At 51.3% G+C, this 16,871-nt stretch overlaps 2 protein-coding genes across 2 annotated transcripts in view; one reads left to right on the top strand and one right to left on the bottom strand.

Annotated features, from left to right (window-relative positions):
• The first annotated feature begins 558 nt into the window (after nt 1-558).
• Nucleotides 559-6,655, top strand: Barhl1 (BarH like homeobox 1). The gene is made up of 3 exons (XM_050155429.1): nt 559-1,024; nt 4,650-4,872; nt 6,250-6,655. The coding sequence occupies exons 1-3, from the start codon at nt 559-561 to the stop codon at nt 6,542-6,544; spliced, it is 984 nt and encodes a 327-aa protein (XP_050011386.1). The 3' UTR covers nt 6,545-6,655.
• Nucleotides 6,656-10,330: 3,675 nt separating this feature from the next.
• The window catches only part of Ddx31 (DEAD-box helicase 31), a 70,045-nt gene continuing 63,504 nt past the window's right edge, over nt 10,331-16,871 (bottom strand). Inside the window, exon 20 of the mRNA XM_050154918.1 lies at nt 10,331-11,312. Coding sequence (XP_050010875.1) covers nt 11,144-11,312 — 169 coding nt within the window. The 3' untranslated portion in view covers nt 10,331-11,143. The remainder of the gene's footprint in view (nt 11,313-16,871) is intronic.

The raw sequence follows: 16,871 nt of genomic DNA, 5'->3' as shown, positions 1-16,871 counted from the left end.
AGGTGGAGCTTTCCGATCGGCAGGCCGCGGCCGCTGTCCGCGGTGCTGAGGCCTCCAGGTGCGCTCTGTTCTGCCTGCCCGTAGCGCGGCCCCGGCCGGCCGCTATCCGCCCTGCTGACCCCTACTCTCGGCTACCTTTTGCCTGGAGCAAGCGTGCGGTTTGGATTTCGCTTTTTAAAAAAGACGATCTTGATTCAGATTCCAACAGCCTCGCACTTCTTCTGTGCCAAAGGGGCCCTCAGGCCGTTCTTCTACCTTTTGGCTCTCCCCAACTTGGTGCGCCCTCCTCCCATTCCTCCCTGACACTCCCACCACCACCCCCCCCTCGGCTCGGCTGCTCGGTGCTGCAGAAGACGCGTTGAACCCTTTTGGATGTAATGCGCAAAGGAGGTTGGCCCAGAGCTCCCGGGCTCCCCCAAGGCTGAACTCCGTCCAAGGTGCCCACAGGCTCCCTGCCCGCCTTCCCCATGCCAGCCCGCAGCTAGGCGCAGGGGCAGCGGCGGCTGGGGTTGGGGGTGGGTGGGGAGCTTTTTGGGGAGGACAGGTCGCAGTTTGGCTATGGAAGGCTCCAATGGCTTTGGGATTGACTCCATTCTCTCCCACCGAGCGGGCAGCCCCGCCCTTCCCAAGGGGGACCCCTTGCTTGGGGACTGCCGTTCACCCCTGGAGCTGAGTCCACGCTCAGAGAGCAGCAGCGACTGCTCTTCGCCAGCCTCACCTGGAAGAGACTGTCTGGAGACCAGTACCTCGCGGCCCGGTGCTGCATCTGGCCCAGGTTTGGACTCTCACCTGCAGCCGGGGCAGCTTTCAGCCCCAGCCCAGTCGCGAACCGTCACCTCCTCCTTTCTGATCAGGGACATCCTTGCTGACTGCAAACCTCTCGCGGCCTGTGCACCCTACTCGAGCAGCGGGCAGCCTGCAGCCCCTGAGCCTGGGTGCCGCCTTGCGGCCAAGACCGGGGAGGACTTTCGCGACAAGCTGGACAAAAGTGTCAGCAGCGCCTCGTCGGACTCTGAGTACAAAGGTAAGAAAACAAGGTGAAAACGGCGTGGGGGTGGGGGTGGGGTTGTTTCTAAAATGTGACATTTAAAACTTGAGAACATACATTTGGGGACAGGAGGCACATAGTCACCTCGGGGGTTCCCCCAGGCCCAGGCTGAGAGTTGGTCTTATCTCTAGACCTCTCTGTCAGCTCCAAGGTTGGACCCTGGAGCAACAAAGAGTTCAGAGTGTGTGGCCCGGAGAAGCTGAGGGGGACAGTGTGTAAGGGAGAGCAAGCCTGGCCAGATGTACAAAGCAAACTTTCTAAGTTCCTGACTGGGACCACAACCTCTCAACCAGGTGTGCAACTGTGCGAAGCTTCTTTGAGGACACTGTTTTGTTGGACTGGAAGGCTGGCAGAAAATTCCTGCCAGAGCCTTCTACAGCAGGAATCTTTTAGCCTTTAATCTGAATTTCCCAGCAAGAGGAGAAAGTGGGCCTCCCCACCCATTGGGGAGTGTAGTCTGAGGCCTGAACCTGTAAATGAAGAGATCCGTTGGAAAGGAACAGGCAGCCTGGCCAGCTGGCTAGACCGGGTTCTGAGGTCTGGTGGAGGAGAAAGGAGTCCACAATCCACGCAGAAACTCTCTCTGAATGGGGTCTTACTTCAGTAGTGACCACCAGGGTGTCTTTAGGACCTACAGATTCCTGAGTGGCAGGCCTGGTCACTCCCATTTCCACTTTGGGAGTCTGTTATGGCTCCCTTCTCATTCTGTCTTAACTAAGGCTCCGAGAGGTGGTGTTTAAAAGAAAGGAGAAGGACGAGAAGAAAGAAAAAAGAGAGGAGGGGAGGGAGAAAAGAAAATGTTCTTTAGTTTTGTTTTTTATCTTTGGGCTCCACTCTGACTTTAGCTGTTATTAGGTCCAGAGGCTTGAAATTCTCTCTAGGAAGACGTTAGGTGGCAAAGGGCCTGGGTGTCACAGGGAGAGCAGGGGATAGAGCTCTCTGCTAGCCAGCAGGAAACTGGGGCCTGGTGGAGACTGTTCCTGGCTTTGTAACTATTAACTCCCCAAACCTCTCCCTTGAACCAATACTCTGCTATAAAGTCAGCTTCGTTGCTGCCTGCATCTCCTGGTATCCATTTGTGCTGAATTTCACAACTATTTAGTTAGGTTCACTTAATTCTTCCTCCCAACCAAGAATTCCTTTGAGGGTTGACCTGGACTCCAGACTGAAACCCCTCAGGGGTCCTAGCCCACGGCTCACTTCTCTCTTCTTGCCCCAGTGGAAATGGTTAGGCCTCCTTCAAGCAGGTCATGGACCCATCATCTCTAGAAAGGCCACAGCTTCAACCACAGTGCTCAGGAAGAGGTCTAGAGGCCCCAGCAGCCCCGCCACCCCTACCTGTTTAGAGCAGCAAAGAGAACTCACCTTGAAGAAAAGTGTGAGTGAAAGGCAGATATAATGTGCCACATATTGTGTGTGTGTGTGTTTTTGTGTGTGTGTGTGTGTGTTATTCCTTACAATTCGCAACCATCTCTACCTAGCTTCATGGTTAGAGTGAAGAGCAATCGGGTCCAGCCCTGCCTGTACGAACAGCTGCCTCCTTTTATGTTTTTGCCCCTAAGCAGGGTTTTGAGGAGAGATTCCATTTCGTTTAAGATAATTGGAATATCAATTTTCTCCTCCTGTCTCTGATGATATCTGAGCAGGGAGATGACGAGGGAGCCGAGAGCCGGCTGTCTACGTATCACTTAAACAGCTTCGGAGCACAAGATGCTGCAGAAAGTTCCAGCCACCTCCAGGCGTGGGCTGTTGCTTTTGCACTTTAAACATTCTGAAGTGAAAGTGTGTGGGGGGGGCACAGGCAGAGCAAAGCGGTGCCAAGCACGTTCCTCAAACAGGGGTGACTTTTGCAGAGTTAGGAAGCTGGTCTGAGAGACAGACACAGGAACCAGGAATTCGCCGTCAAGCCACAGATTATGCCAAGGACAAAATGAGACAGGGGTGGGGGACAGGCCAGCCTCATCCCAAGTTTCTGGCATGAAAGGTTTCTTAAACAGTGTTTACTACAGTTGGAGGAGGGCTTTAGAGGTAAGGCAGGTGGCAACAGGAAACTGGCTGGAGCCTGGGTTCTTGGAGAAACCAAACCAGGGCTTGACGCCACACAGGAAGGGTCTCTAGTCCTTGGGCTCCAGACTGATTGGATGCAGGTCAAAGTCTGAGAAATGGACACCAGGTAGACAGAGTCAGACTGAACTAGGTGAGTCCCAAAGGCTCGGCAGAGCCACAAAGAACTAAAGTCAAACGAAACAACAAACAAACAAACAAAAAACAAGTGGTTGGCCAACCCACCAGAACAAGGGATTGTTATGAGTTGTCCAAGTAATTAGGGGGTAAAGTGAGATTTCTGCAATCTCAAGTTTGAAGTTTGAACAAGTATACGCTCTAGGCTTTCCAGAGAGAAAAGTCATCTTTATCCCCGAGGGTTCCGAAGCCTCCCAGCAGCGGCAGAAGGCTGAAGGCGTCTGGGGCAGTTATTCCAGGACTCTGGTGCTGGGGAGCTGGGGGCTGCTGGCTCCCTCCCTGCCGGGAAGCACGGCCTTTCCGGCTGAAAAACCTCCTCCCCAGTGGCTCAATTAACCGGATTATTGTTTCCTACAGAGAGAAATCACCTCGCATTCAGCTGAACCCTGTCATGGCAAATGCCAGGCACAATGAAACTCCCTATAAAAGAATATAAAGAAAGCAGGCGGTAGGTGGGCGGGAGCCCCAGCTCAAAGGGTCATTTTGGAAGAAGTCAACTATTCTGACCATTACGTTCCAATCTCGCCTTAAGGCGATGGGAATGCCAGGCTCTTTCGATTAAATGTGTTTTCTGTTAAGTCAACCCCCAACGAAAGTAGAGGAAACTGAACTAATCCAGCTCTGTCCGGTCCACGGTGGACCTCAGGAGCGGGGAATAGATGTCCATTTGCCTGACCACAGGATCAAGAGGGTTGTCCACAGGATCATTACGCCGGTGGGGTGGGAGTCACAGCGGGCACAACGAAGCCCAAGCCCCGACCCCTGTGATACACGCAGCCCTTCGTGCCTAGGGACGATGTCTCCCAGCGTTTGGTGCTCACAGATGCCCGCACCCTGCCTGCCTTCCACCCGCATAGTTCGGAGTGGTCTAGGAATCCATCGCTACAGATTCCTGGCCAAACCGGGTTCGGTGAGGCATGAGCACAATTATTTGCTCTTCAGGACGACGGGGTGCTGAGGAGCGAACAGGCTTTTGTTTCTCCATGCGGCTTTTGCTCCCAAACGCAGAGCCCACCACCCAAACGCTTTCTCGGCCAGTGGCAGACTAGGCCAGTCTACTCTGAGACTGGCTTTCTCTTTCCCAGTGTGTGTGTGTGTGTGTGTGTGTGTGTGTGTGTGTGTGTGTGTATGATTGGGGGGAGAGGTTGAGTTTCTTCTGGGAGCTGCCAGCGGCTCTGCCCCGGGCACTTCCTAACACCACTTCCTCCTCATTCCCTGTTCACACCCTTCTTCTGAGGGCAGGCAGTCCCTGTGAGTTTAATACTTTGGGACCCCAGAAGTCTGCGGCTTGTCGAGTGGGGAATGGGTCACGAGGGCGCAAGCACTACCGATCCCTGACGTGACCTCTGTGTCTCCGCAGTGAAGGAGGAGGGCGACCGCGAGATCTCCAGCTCTAGGGACAGTCCCCCTGTGCGCCTGAAAAAGCCACGAAAAGCGCGCACCGCCTTCACCGACCATCAGCTGGCGCAGTTGGAGCGTAGCTTCGAGCGACAGAAATACCTGAGCGTTCAAGACCGCATGGAGTTGGCTGCCTCGCTCAACCTCACTGATACACAGGTCAAGACCTGGTACCAGAACCGCAGGTGAGGTTTCGCTGCAGGGCGGGGTCTGTAGGGGTCTTTTTCTGGTGCCTTAGGTCTCTCTCATTCCGTCAAAGAAGGGAAACTGAGGCTCTGCGAAAAGACCTTGCCCTAAGTCCCACAGTGAGGGGCAGAAAGAACACTAGACTGGCATCCAAGACAGGTGAACCGGCACCGAGGTTAACAGAGATTTGAGCCTTGCTCCACCCCAGCCCATGTCCCCAAGGAACCAGGTTAAGTCTGGGCTTTGAGGCCTCTGAGTTCTTCTTTAGGGAAGAGTAGCAGCCAAGTCTCCAGAAAGCAGAGAGGTCCTGAGGTCGTTGTAGTAGGGGCCAGTGGAATCCTAGCATTTATAGTCAAGAGGAGCTGGTGCGAGAGACTGGGAAATGGATATTAGGGCACTGGTCTTGAACCTGCTTCTTAATCTCCTTCTTGGACATCCAGAGGACTTAAATACACTGGTAAGACACACGTGCACAGACGTGTCAGTCTGCATGGTGACACTCTCTCCCACACACTTAGCAGAGGCAGGAATGGCACTTTCCATAAACAAGCCTCACAACACACAGCCCTATTAATAATAAATACCGATTACGGCTTCAGGCATCAATAATTAAGGCTCGTTGCAGTAATTACACAATTATGACGACTAGGAATTATTCAGGGAGGGGAAGGGGGCTAGTGTGACTGAGCCCACCTTCTGAACCCAGGCAGGCACGCCCAACCTCACCCCAGGTGAGTGCAGAGGTCTCCGGCTCACTTCCTCACTTGCTCTATGCCTCCCAACTTGGGCTAGAGGGATTTGGGACTGGCTAGCTCCAGACCTCAAACCTAGGTGGCCCGAGTGTAGGCCAAGTATAGGCCTGAGTGTAGACAGAGCTGAGAGAGAAAGTGTGCATTCCTCCAGAGAAATTTTTGCTAGGAGTCCCCTGGGCCTCTGGAGCTACCCCCCCCCCCCCTGAGCGGGGAGTTGGCTACCCGGGAGTCTGCTCTACCATCCTTCCTGTCGCTCCACTTTCATTAGGCCTTCCCAGGGGAATCATATCCTGAGGGTACCCCGACCTGTAAGTTTGTATATGCACTTTGAAGTCAGGCAATCTGGCTTGGAGCAGGGATCTGCCTGCTACTTGCAGACCATCATGAAAACTGTCCCACACCTCAAGGTTTTAATCTGTAAAATGGGGACAACAGTCACGGAAAGCCAGTGGAAGGGAAAATGATGCACGATTCATTTGACCTGGGCACTCGATTGTTTATTAGCATATTAGTATGCTCCCTGTTGGACACCCTGCGGCTCTCTGTGCCAATCACTAGGAAGGAGCAAGAGTTGTGGAGTGTCCTAATCCTGACACCTTCCTCTGCCTTGATTTCCGTTCCCAGGACTAAATGGAAGCGACAAACGGCCGTGGGGCTGGAGCTGCTGGCGGAGGCAGGCAATTACTCGGCGCTTCAGAGAATGTTCCCGTCGCCTTATTTCTACCCACAGAGCCTCGTTTCCAACCTGGACCCGGGTGCCGCGCTCTACCTGTACCGCGGCCCCAGCGCGCCTCCGCCTGCCCTCCAGAGACCTCTGGTGCCCCGTATCCTCATCCACGGACTCCAGGGCGCCAGCGAGCCGCCCCCGCCGCTGCCCCCGCTGCCCGGCGTCCTCCCGCGCGCCGCGCAGCCTCGGTGAGGCACCCTCTCGCCCCAATCCGTGCTCCGGGACCCCCAGCTCAGGCTGGGCGCGGGTCCGTACCGTCGCCCCGGGGCAGGGCAGCCCGGCTCCTCACGGTGCCGCAACCCAGTGTCTCCCACGGGGATAACTTCACTGAGGCTACCCCTCCCTCAGCTGCGTCCTCTCTCCTGGCTTCTCCACCCCCGGAGCCACTTTCACCTGCCAGATGTACATACGCGCCCCTGCCCACCTCCCACCCAACTCCAAGTCCCTGCGGGCTTCCCTAAGTATCCCTGTCCCCTAGGCAGCAGGTAAGGGGACGCCGGCGACTGGCTCTCTCCCGTGTCCCAGCCTTGGGTCCACCCTTCTTCCCGCACCTCTGTGAGACAGGGTGGGAGTGCTGTACGGAGCTTCCCTCCCAACTCCTTTATTTTCCCCGAGTCCCGGGCTGGCGGCAGAGCTGTACAGTGTGCAAAGTGTATATGAAGTTATTTATTCGTGATCCATGAGCCCGTGACAGTGTCCGTGAATCAGTGAGTCTGTGGCCTGTGCCCTCGCCGTCCCGGGTGGGGCAGGAAGGGGTCGAGAGTGCTTGCCCATGCATCCGGGCCCCCAGCACCCCCTCCCCTCCGCCCAGGTCCCGGGGCAGCCAGGCCTCTTGGGTTCTCTTTTTTAAATGTGGAAATAAACTTCTTACAAATGACCAGGCGCCTGTCCGCGCTACCTTCCGTTGATTCCCACTCAGGCCCTCTCCCACCCCATCCTTCATAAGAAACTTCAGCATCTTACACTACATTTCCTTCTATTCGCAAAAAGCAAAGTTTTGTCTCCCCCTTGCCCTGTTCCCTGGTTCCTGAGTGCTGTGGTCATGCGCAGGAGACCCCGGCTGGACTTGCAGGGGTCTACCCGTTTCCACATCGAGGCGAGCCTGTAGCTCTCGGCCTCCCCATCTGATTCGTTCCGCTTCCACATGGGTACCACGGGCGAGGCCAGCGCCTGGCCTCCCTCTGCTGCGTGTCAGGCCACGAAGCACTCACTGAGCCGACTCATCTGGCTCAGACCGGGGCGCCAGCAGCTGGTGACCGGCCCTGCGGGCGCAGGGCAGACAGATGGACTTCGAGGCTGCTCCCTGTTGCCCCACCCTCCTCGGCCCGGCGCCCTCCGCCCTTGCTACCCGCAGCTCCTAGTCTCTTATGCCTGGTAGGACCCCAAGGGCCTTCCCGAAATTGACGCCACGTCGAGCAACCCTTTACTCTCCATCCTCTACTCCCCGCCCTCCCCGCGCGCCCTAACCCTGGGAGAAATAGGGGCGGGGGAGGGGGCGGATCGCACCACCCGCCTTTGAGTCAGACTCCAGAGCACGTTCAAAGGGCCAAGGTCACCTCCTGACACCTTCGGTCTCCCAGGACTGGGCGCAGGTGCTACCCTCCCCCACACCACCTGCAGCACACTGACTTACAAGGCAGAAGAAATGCCGGGGAGTTTGGATGCTTGCAAGCAAAGGACCCTCCCAGCATTTCTGGCACAACAGTTGGGGGAAAGAACCTGGCAATGGAGGGAGGGGCGTATCCAGAAAGCCCTCCCCCCACAACTAGTTCGGCTACTGTTTCCTCCCCACCCCCCAGCATCCTCACACCCAAGCTTTTCTTTTATGGGATGGTGGGGGTATTATTCTAATTTTGCAAAATGCACAGCCGCTAATTAAGTCAAGGAGCCCCTCGGCTTTCAAGTTCTTTTGCATGTGAATGCAGGTTAGTAAATCCCTCGATCTGGCTGTGGTGGGGTGTGAGGGGGGACTGTCCCCAACTCAGGGTTAATGAAGTGGGAAAGAAGTCTCTCATAGCCTCCTGCAAACAAAACCCCCCAAGCAACAAACCCTGCCCAAATCCTACACGGATTGACTTAAACCCAGGGGATAAGTGCTTTAAATTAATCTCATTGAATAAGAATGAGACCAAACAAAACTCTTTAAAATCATATTAAAAATCTATCAAAGGACAACTTGCGCTGGTGTGCTTTTCATTTTGTGAGAGTGGAGGAGGCAGGCTAGAGCAGCCACCCTCACATTTACACAGTGCAGTGTAAACCGCAGACACATTCTGACTATGTAATTGTCCTTGTACCGCAGAGGCGATTTCATATCTTACATTAATGAAGAACAAGGCTTCCCTACAAGTTTATAATTACAATATTTTAAATTGTCCTGCACATCCCATCTGTAATAATAACTCCACAACCTCTGCAGTGAGGTGGGCTTGCGCTTCCCATCCATTTAGAAGGCTAAATTGGTTTTTCTGTTCCTAACCCAGGGGCTGGGTGCCCTCATTTAAAACAGAAAAAAAGAATGACAGTGAGAGACCCCCAGTGGACCAATCTAAATCTGGACTCCTAAGGGTGGGGACAACCAAGTTTGAGGTTAGCTTTTTCAGGTAGCCCTCAGCTACATGGCTTCTGGAACCTGGGTGGTTTTTTGTTGTTGTTTTTTTTTATTGGGGGCACTGACAACTTGGATCTATTTTTCTATGGTCCAGCAGAGCAAGAAAGTTTGAGGTCGTAGAGGCAAACTGGAAAAGCCTGTTGTTAATCACTCTCAATCAGGGAAACTTGTCACTGGAAAGGCCTGAAGTTTCCATCTCTGGGAGTGGCTTCTGCTGGCTGTGGGAAGTGCTGGACCCAGCCACTCACAGCTTAGAATCACTTGTACTCCAAGGCATACCCCCCTCTTCTTTTATGTACCAGGCAGGAGAGAAATCAAAGCAGCCCTCTGCGATCAGAACTGTCCTCAGCTGGGTTCTGTTTGGCCCCGCTTCTGTGGGAGTGGAGGACACCCGTGATGTCCCACTGCAGACAGCTGCTCCAGGGCTCCCTGCCCTCCAGTGGTGGCTCTTCACAAGATGGACAGCAGCTGGGCTGCAAATGGGGAAGGCTTTGGATCCCAAAACAAGCACTCTCCAGCACAGCACTCCATTTGCTGTCTGAATCTCCTGAGACTTTAATATGGTAACCAGGCTGATGTGAGAAAAATGCCAAGTCTGGGACCTTAGAAAAAGGTATGATTAAAAATACACACAAAATCAGACTATGTACACTGGAATCAGGCTGACATTGTGTACAACTGGTACCTGGGATGTACATCCTATAAAGATCCATAAGAGATTCATTTTAAGGTTGTTTAAATTTAGAGAACATTAACCCTGAATCTGCCGAGTCTATTTCCTGATGACTGCGTACTGTGTTCCCTAAGCAGCATGTCCACCACCATCTCTGACAAGACAGCCTTGCTAGTTAGAAAACTACAAGTGTAAATTTCAACTTTGGGATCAGAGTCACTGTAACTTCAGTAAGAGGCCTGTTGCTGGGAGGCAGTCACAGGTTTTTGCTTAGCCATCCCTGATTACAGGCACTAATCCTGTTTTCACACAGTTGGTCGACTCTTCACAGTCTGATCCCTCATTTCCCAGCGAAGCAAGTGAGCCATTATAAACCCAAAGAAAGGTGGCCGAGTTGTCCAGTCAGCTCCACACCTGCTGCAGTTTCAGAGGACCTTACAAATGTCACCAGCAGGCCCTGAGTCTGTGACTGCCAGTCTTGGCAAGGCTGCAGTGTGGGTGTTAACTGATCTTCCTCCCCACAACAGCCTCCACCCTGCCAGTCTCAGGAGAGGGGAAAAGTGTACAACACTTGCCCTGGGGCTTCAGAGGGTCTAGCAGGGCTGGGAGCACAGAAACCCTGAGGAAAGCAGGCCCAGAATGGTGTCCGAACAGAGCACGCTGTGCCTTAACCCTTTCTCTCGTGAGTCCTCTGTAATGTCCAAATCTTACATTTATTGGGAAATCAATACACTCCAGGGGTCCTTTCAAAGCTTCCAGAAGCACAATGGCATGTGGGGGTTCCGGGTCTAGGTCACAACACAAAGACCTCAGACCCTGAAGAGAAGACAGGCTCCGGTGGGAAAAGGCAAGCTCGGGTGCTGGCGCCTTTTGACTTCAAAGGCAAATAATAAAAAGGCAACAGTAAGTCAATTAGCCCAGAGACAGCGAGTATTCTGCGGACATGAAAGAGGAAGCAATGCACATGGGGCTGTATCGTGTTTAGGAAGAAAGCGGTGCCGCTGCCAACACATTTGGGTTTTTGATCCAAAGCAAAAAGTTCTCTCGGCCCTTCCTGACAGAGCATGTGGACACTAAGAAAATAGCTATTCAACAAATACTTTATCCTTTTGAACAAGTTCAATTCCAGTTTTTAACATTCCATCTTACAACACTCATGCAGTACACTTGTGGCAGCTTCATTTGACAAGCTCGCCAGGAGCCATACTCTTCCAGGCTGATACATACGATGCTTTGCTGTCCCTGTGCAGTCTCACAAGAGGGCTGAGCAAAGGCAGGTGACTCTCTAGTACTGGCCCTGCCTGCTGGTTTCCGTCAGGGCTCCTCCTCCAACAGGGGAAGGTCTGTGTTCAGGAAAAGGTACAGGAAGCATCACTGATAATAACAGGACATCAATCTAAAGCCACAGGGTCTGTCAATCTACCCTGACCTGGTCCTGTAGGGAGATGAAAAACAACTAAAAGAAGTTTGCTGAATGGTGATGAGTCTTCTGCATGCAGGAGCGGCTTCATTCTCTCCATGGCCCAGGCTTGCGGGGTGCCACCTGAACGCCCCGCTGTTTGCCTTGCTTTCCACCCTTCCTGCCACCGGCCTCCAGTCCACTTGAGTATTCTGAGCGCAGGACTTCAGCGAGCACAAGGCGGTACTTTTTCTGGCTCTTCCTCCGAGGGTCAGGCCTGAGGAAAAGTAACGGCAGAGAGCAAGACTTTAGTGTCTTTCTTCCCCATTTGGAGAGAGGCTGACAGCAGCTGGCTATGAGACCAGGAGGCTGACATTTTTGTATTAGCAGAAAAGCAATCTCTTCAGTAGCACTTGTTTTGATATTCTATGCACCAGAAGATTAAATACTGTGCTGACAGATTTTCATAACGGTGGCAAAATATCATGGCATTTTTAAAAGTGAGGCTTTGTTCTGTGTTGTTTTCATGGGATGGGGGGGGGGGGAGAAACGTACACATTCTCACACTCTGATGGCAAATGAGGTGCATGAGGCAGCAGTTTGCCCGTGGATGCGAACGCCCACAGTGCAATACAGTTAGCTGCAAAGCTTCCATGCGCAGGGCCTCAGGGATGAACCCTTGAGGTCGAGCAGACTGTAGGCACAGTGCCCTGCTAGGCGGGTCTCGAAGGCAGGGTGTCTATGCAGACTCCCCAGCACTCACTAGAGAGCAGAAAACACCCTGATCCTGCAAATCCCAAGCCCAAGTGCCACCAGAGCACAGCACTGCAGACCTGGGGCCAGGAGGAGGGCATTCCTTGTCTTGACCCACCACTCGATCCGAAGAAACTTGTAAAATTCAACCATACACTGATGAGTGAGAATGGAATCCTAAGAATAAAACTCAGAAGCAATGACCAATAAGTTCATACTGGCTTTTTCTTTAGCACCCCACATGACCAACCCAGGAACTCAATGTAAGGAGCTCAAGAAAAGCCACTGGCTGCTCTCTGACTTGACAGCATCTTGTTTGGTTAGTCAGAGACTAGACACAATGAACCAAGTCCTTTAAAATCCAAGAATTAGACACAGCCATCCTGTGCTATCAGCCTTAGTAGGAAGGTTGAAGATCCCACCACAATGAAGGTAAAGACATTTATAATCCCAACCAGAGCACAGGGCTGTAGTGATAAGATCCAGTCTGTCTCTCTCTCTCTCTCTCTCTCTCTCTCTCTCTCTCTCTCTCTCTCTCTCTCGCTGTTTTGCCTGCATATATTCTATGTGAGGGTGTTGGATTCCCTAGAACTAGAATTATAGACAGCTGTGAGCTGCCATGTGGGTGCTGGGAACTAAACCCAGGTCCCCTGGAAGAACAGCCAATGCTCTTAAACTGCTGAGCCAGCCCCCCAGCACCCCCCCCCCCCCCCGCCCCGTTTTGTTCTTGCAAGAGGAAGAGTCAACCTTGCCAGAGAAAAAGATTTGAGGGAAGGGCATGTTAGCCATGATATTTAGGGCTGGAAGTTTATTCAGTTAAGTGTGTTGGGGCAGGGCTTGAGAGCACTAGTAGCACGCAGGGAAACAGTCCCTGTATTCGTGTTATCCTTAAGTAAGCACCACGGGCTGGAGGGGGAGAACTTGTTAAGGCCATGTAGCTGCAGACATAGGTATGAAGCCCCAGCTTTCTGTAGACTGAAAACTGCTGCCAGGTCTGCTTGGGGGTAGAATCAGTACTGTTGACCCTGGACTTCTCTTCCACGTCTGCGCACATAGACAGGCTGTGGTGGTTGGACACTGACTTGCTCCACAGCAAAGGCTGCAACTTCCTGTACTAGTAGTTTATTTTTAGTCAGGTTACATGACAGACAGAGCAAAAGGTTCTGACAGGAAGGGATGCCTTTTCTTCCCTCTTGTTTGAAGTAGGTGCTCACAATGTGTATAATTTTAAATGTAACAACTTGAGTTTCAAGATATGAAAAATTTCAGTCAAAATATTCTCCCTAGCAGAAGTACTTGCTCCTGCCGTCATTGTAGACAACAGTAACCAGAGTCTCATCTGGTGTCTGACATAGGAACTACCTACAGAGTGAGTGCAGCCTGTGGGAAGCAGCTCAGAGTATCATACCCATGCCTTCAGCTGCCCAATGCAGAAACCTCCATAGACAACACACCCCACAGGGGCCCCTTGTAGTGAGAACACAGGTCTGTTCACAGGTAGAGAGCTGGGTGGGACTGTAGGGGTAAGCTCTGGGGCCACTGCTAGACCTACTCTAGAAAGTGTGCCTCAGGGTTGGGGTGGCTCAGTGGCAGTGTATGCTTGATAGCAGAGGTTACCCTGTTCACCTTCATATATCCTTGTCACACTCCCCAGCCACTTCCTGCAAACCCGGCAGCCCACTCATGCAGCAAACAAGCAGGGACCTACACATTCTGACCCAGGCTACTCATAGGTAGCCTCACTGCTGTCACAAAAGCCATGCCAACAAGATGCCCTTCTCTCACAGCCAGCTCCCAGTTTCCTCCTTTCTTCTTAGGCCCATAGCAGAGACGGTACAGTACAGATGGGAAGGTGGACCCCTCTAAACCCACGCATGCAACCGGCATTCATGCCTTCTGACAAGCTGCCATTCTCCCAGAATCCTGCCAACTTTCTAGTCCTCCAAATACCTGGACCCTCTGACTCGGGCTTCCTGAGCATCCACTATAGAAATCTTGTGGTTACCAAGCAACAGATCAGTTTATCTAACTGCAGGGAACTCCCTCACAGTGAAGGCCGAAGACCCTATTCCCTAGGCTGGATTACTCAGCAGGCCAGGCAGATGCCACTTACTGCTAGTAAGGCAGTCAACCTAACTAATAACCACCCCACTGCCACCAAGATCCCTGGAGGACTACAAACTCAACAGGCAGTTTCCTACACAAAAAGCAATTTAACCCAGGGCTTTGCTTAGAGCATTCTTTTGCAGGACAGGATTTACTATTTTCACTCACTCACTCATTCTTTTTTTTTTTTTTTTTTTTTTTTTTGATAAACAGGGTTTCTTTGTGTAAGCGCTCTGGTTGTCCTGAAAATAACTCTATAGGGCTGGAGAGATGGCTCAGAGGTTAAGAGCACTGACTGCTCTTCCAGAGGTCCTGAGTTCAATTCCCAGCAACCACATGGTGGCTCACAACCATCTGTAATGAGATCTGGTGTTGCCTTCTGGCCTGAAGAACACTATACATAATGAATAAATAAATCTTTTTAAAAAAGAATAATAACAACAAAATAGCAATAGATTTAAAACATCTTTTCTTGTTTTCATGTGGTTGCTGGGAATTGAACTCAGAACCTCTGGAACAGTAGGCAGTGCTCTTAACCTCTGAGCCATCTCTCCAGCCCCTCGTTGTTATTATTCTTATCATTTTTTATTTTTAATAGCTTTAGGGCCATGGAGTCTTTTAAGAACTCCACCTTGGTTTTATGTTGCCTGAAGGTGTGAATCCAACTATTTCTTCCCAAGAGTCACCCATAAACTCAATAGTAAAGCCAAGCTCATCTTGGACTGAGTTTTTGAGTAACTTCTTGTTTCTACTTCCTAGTTTTTAAAATGGGTATCTTTTCATTTGTTACAGGAAACAAACTGTAATTTGTCCTATGTTCAAACCTCAAAGTATTTGATTTTTTTAAAATATTTATTTATTTATTATGTATACAATATTCTGTCTATGTGTATGCCTGCCCAGAAGATGGCACCAGACCCCATTACAGATGGTTGTGAGCCACCATGTGGTTGCTGGCAATTGAACTCAGGACCTTTGGAAGAGCAGGCAATGCTCTTAACCTCTGAGCCATCTCTCCAGCCCGCTTTTTTTTTTTTTTTTTAAATATTTTTATGGTTTATTTAACTTTATTTTATGTGCATTGGTGTGAAGGTGTCAGATCCCCTGGAACTAGATCTTCAGTCAGTTGTGAGCTGCCATGTGGGTGCTGGGAATTAAACCCGGGTCCTCTGGAAGAACAGTCAGTGCTCTTAACCACTGAGCCATTTCTCCAGTCCATTTGATTTTCTACTTATGAAAACTTCACTGCTTTCTGGTCTTAGGTAGTTTCTCAAGCCTTCTTCTACTGCACTGTAATTAAGATAGTTCAAAGGACCAATTCTTTTTTCCAACAGCTTTCTAATCTGAAAGATTCTAAGTGTAAGTATACAACTGAGAAGGCAGTGATGACCTCAGGTGACCTCAAGCTGACTGCAAGTTTCCCCACTGTGCATGGCTAAACTGAGGAGGAAGTGGCAGTACATCATCAAGGGTTCTGTTGGCTTCCAGATGACACAAAGAGAAGGGAGCAACTTTCCTTAGTACAACATGAAATGCAGGTGAAGCAGCAGCCAGTGTAGAGGGACCCCCTTGCCTCCTGAAGGGGAGGACACCAACTAACATCCAGCCTGATAGGAAGGAAAGGTGACATATTTGGGCCCAGCTTCGGACTGTTCGGGCAGAGATGTTTGTTGGCCGACAAGATAGCCACTCAAGTTGATGTGGGAAGGCCCAGCCCACTGTGGTTGGTGTCATCCAGGCAGGTGGCCCTGGGTGGTATGAGAAAGCAGGCTGAGCAAGCCATGAGAAGCAAGTCAGCAAGCAGCACCCCTTCGTAGTTTCTGCTTCACTTCCTGCCCCTAGATTCCTGTCTTGAGCTCCTGTTCTGACAGCCGTTAGAGATGGACTACAAGCTGTGAGCTTTTGGTCACAGCGTTTATCACAGGAAGAGAAATCTAACTAAGGCAAATGAACATTTGACATCCATCAAAAATAAGGTCACTGAGGATGGAACAGAACTTGGAGGCCTTGGTTAGGGGCAGGCACAATGTCAGGAGTGTCAACTGGGGGAAACTGGCAAATGTCTGCTGACCCTAGGACTCATGCACCATGTGGGAAAGGAGAGAGGTCCTACTTGGTGACTCTGAAGTAAGAGCTCTGAGCTTACTGAGCCCAGGTGGCCACACAGAGGAGTGGGTAGCAGACAGAACCTACTGGCAGTGATTGAATCCCAGCTCTGGCACTCATCTAGCTGACACCCTGAAGTCAGTCCCAATCCAGAAAGGGCCTGAGCATGAAGAACAAGCAGCAGGAGCATGGGGGAGTATTGGTGTTATTTCAATTCTTCGTAAAATATTATGGATTATTGTTAAGATGGAGAAGTAGTAGACAGACATGGAAAACAAGCATATATAAAATTGCTATGGTGAGATTCTGGGAATACCAAGATTAAGCAGTTTAATGCAGAATCTTGGGCCCAAATCCAGGGCTCAGCTCTCTGGGCTTCTCCTGTTAACACTTCTGTCTGTGACCTGGGTGATACCCCGAGTCTACTTATCACATTTACAGAGAGATGATAGCATACCCACAATTCTTTTTTGGTTTTTTTTTTCCTTTGTTTGTTTGTTTTTCAAGACAAGGTTTCTCTGTAGCTTTGGAGCCTGTCCTGGAACTACCTCTCATAGACCAGGCTGGTCTTGACTCACAGAGATCCACCTGCCTCTGTCTCCTGAGTGCTGGGATTAAAGGCGTGCACCACCACCGCCTGCCCTCCACAATTCTTTACTGGACCAAATGGATGGGTTCAGAAGGCGATCTTCAAGTAGGACAGTTATGAAACCCTGATTCTGAAAGGGGAAAGGAACTCTTACGTGGGCATTCATCTGACCTGGACTTGGAAGGCCTAGGATGGATCCCAGCTCCACCATGCTGACAGCAATACAGCTTCAAGCAGCCTTATCTGCTTGGAAAGAGGATGACAGCAGATCACTTGGGGCAG

This window comes from Alexandromys fortis, unplaced genomic scaffold, assembly GCF_014885135.2.
Source record: "Alexandromys fortis isolate MF-2015 unplaced genomic scaffold, M_Fortis_MF-2015_v1.1 scaffold_72, whole genome shotgun sequence".
In the NCBI taxonomy this organism is placed as follows: Eukaryota; Metazoa; Chordata; class Mammalia; order Rodentia; family Cricetidae; genus Alexandromys; species Alexandromys fortis.
The sequence above is the reverse complement of the archived record's forward strand: the minus strand, read 5'-3'. Positions and strand labels throughout refer to the sequence as shown.